The 640-nt window shown below is 68.8% G+C and overlaps 1 protein-coding gene across 1 annotated transcript in view; it reads right to left on the reverse strand.

Annotated features, from left to right (window-relative positions):
• The window catches only part of Cnot6l (CCR4-NOT transcription complex, subunit 6-like), an 80,601-nt gene extending 80,032 nt beyond the window's left edge, over nucleotides 1-569 (reverse strand). Inside the window, exon 1 of the mRNA XM_013020099.1 lies at nucleotides 500-569. Coding sequence (XP_012875553.1) covers nucleotides 500-504 — 5 coding nt within the window. The 5' untranslated portion in view covers nucleotides 505-569. The remainder of the gene's footprint in view (nucleotides 1-499) is intronic.
• Nucleotides 570-640: the final 71 nt, after the last annotated feature.

The following is a 640-nucleotide window of genomic DNA, read 5'->3' on the forward strand; positions in this document are numbered from 1 at the left end:
CGGGGAATCGCAGGCACGGCACCGACCCGTAGCTTTCGTAGCCCCACGGAGGCCAGCGGCCGGAGGATGCCGCCGCACTCACTCACCCTCGGCGGCCCGGCTCCCCGCGAGCCGTTCTCACCTGCGAAGCTCTGGAAGCCCGGGCCACAAAGGGGGAGGGACGCGCCACTCGGGGGGTCCCAGACACACGCAAGCCACCCCCAGAGCCGCGGCCCCTCTCCCCCCCACACACACACCCCACACACGGAACACCCAGGCACCCTCCGCAGAGCCGCGGGCCGGCCCCGCCGTCCCTTCCCCCCGACACACACCCACTCGCCGTGGGTCCTCGGGCCGCCTCCCGCCCGCCAAAGTCCCAACTCGCTCGCCCACCCACACGTCCGTCCCTCTCCCTTCATTCTCCCCTCCAAAAGAAAAACGGAAAGAGAAAAAAAATAAAAAACAGCCGCGCTCCCTTTCCCAGCACGGGCTCCAACCCAGAGGCACGGAGACACTCTACCTCATTCTCCTTCCCTGGCCCACAAGGAGCAACAGCAGCCATTTCCCCGCGGCGGGGGAAACACACACACTCACACTCACACACACTCACACGCGCGCGCGCGCGCGCACCCCGCGCCCCCTCCGGAGCCGCGGCCGCAGA

This window comes from Dipodomys ordii, unplaced genomic scaffold, assembly GCF_000151885.1.
Source record: "Dipodomys ordii isolate 6190 unplaced genomic scaffold, Dord_2.0 Scaffold49, whole genome shotgun sequence".
Lineage (NCBI taxonomy): Eukaryota > Metazoa > Chordata > Mammalia > Rodentia > Heteromyidae > Dipodomys > Dipodomys ordii.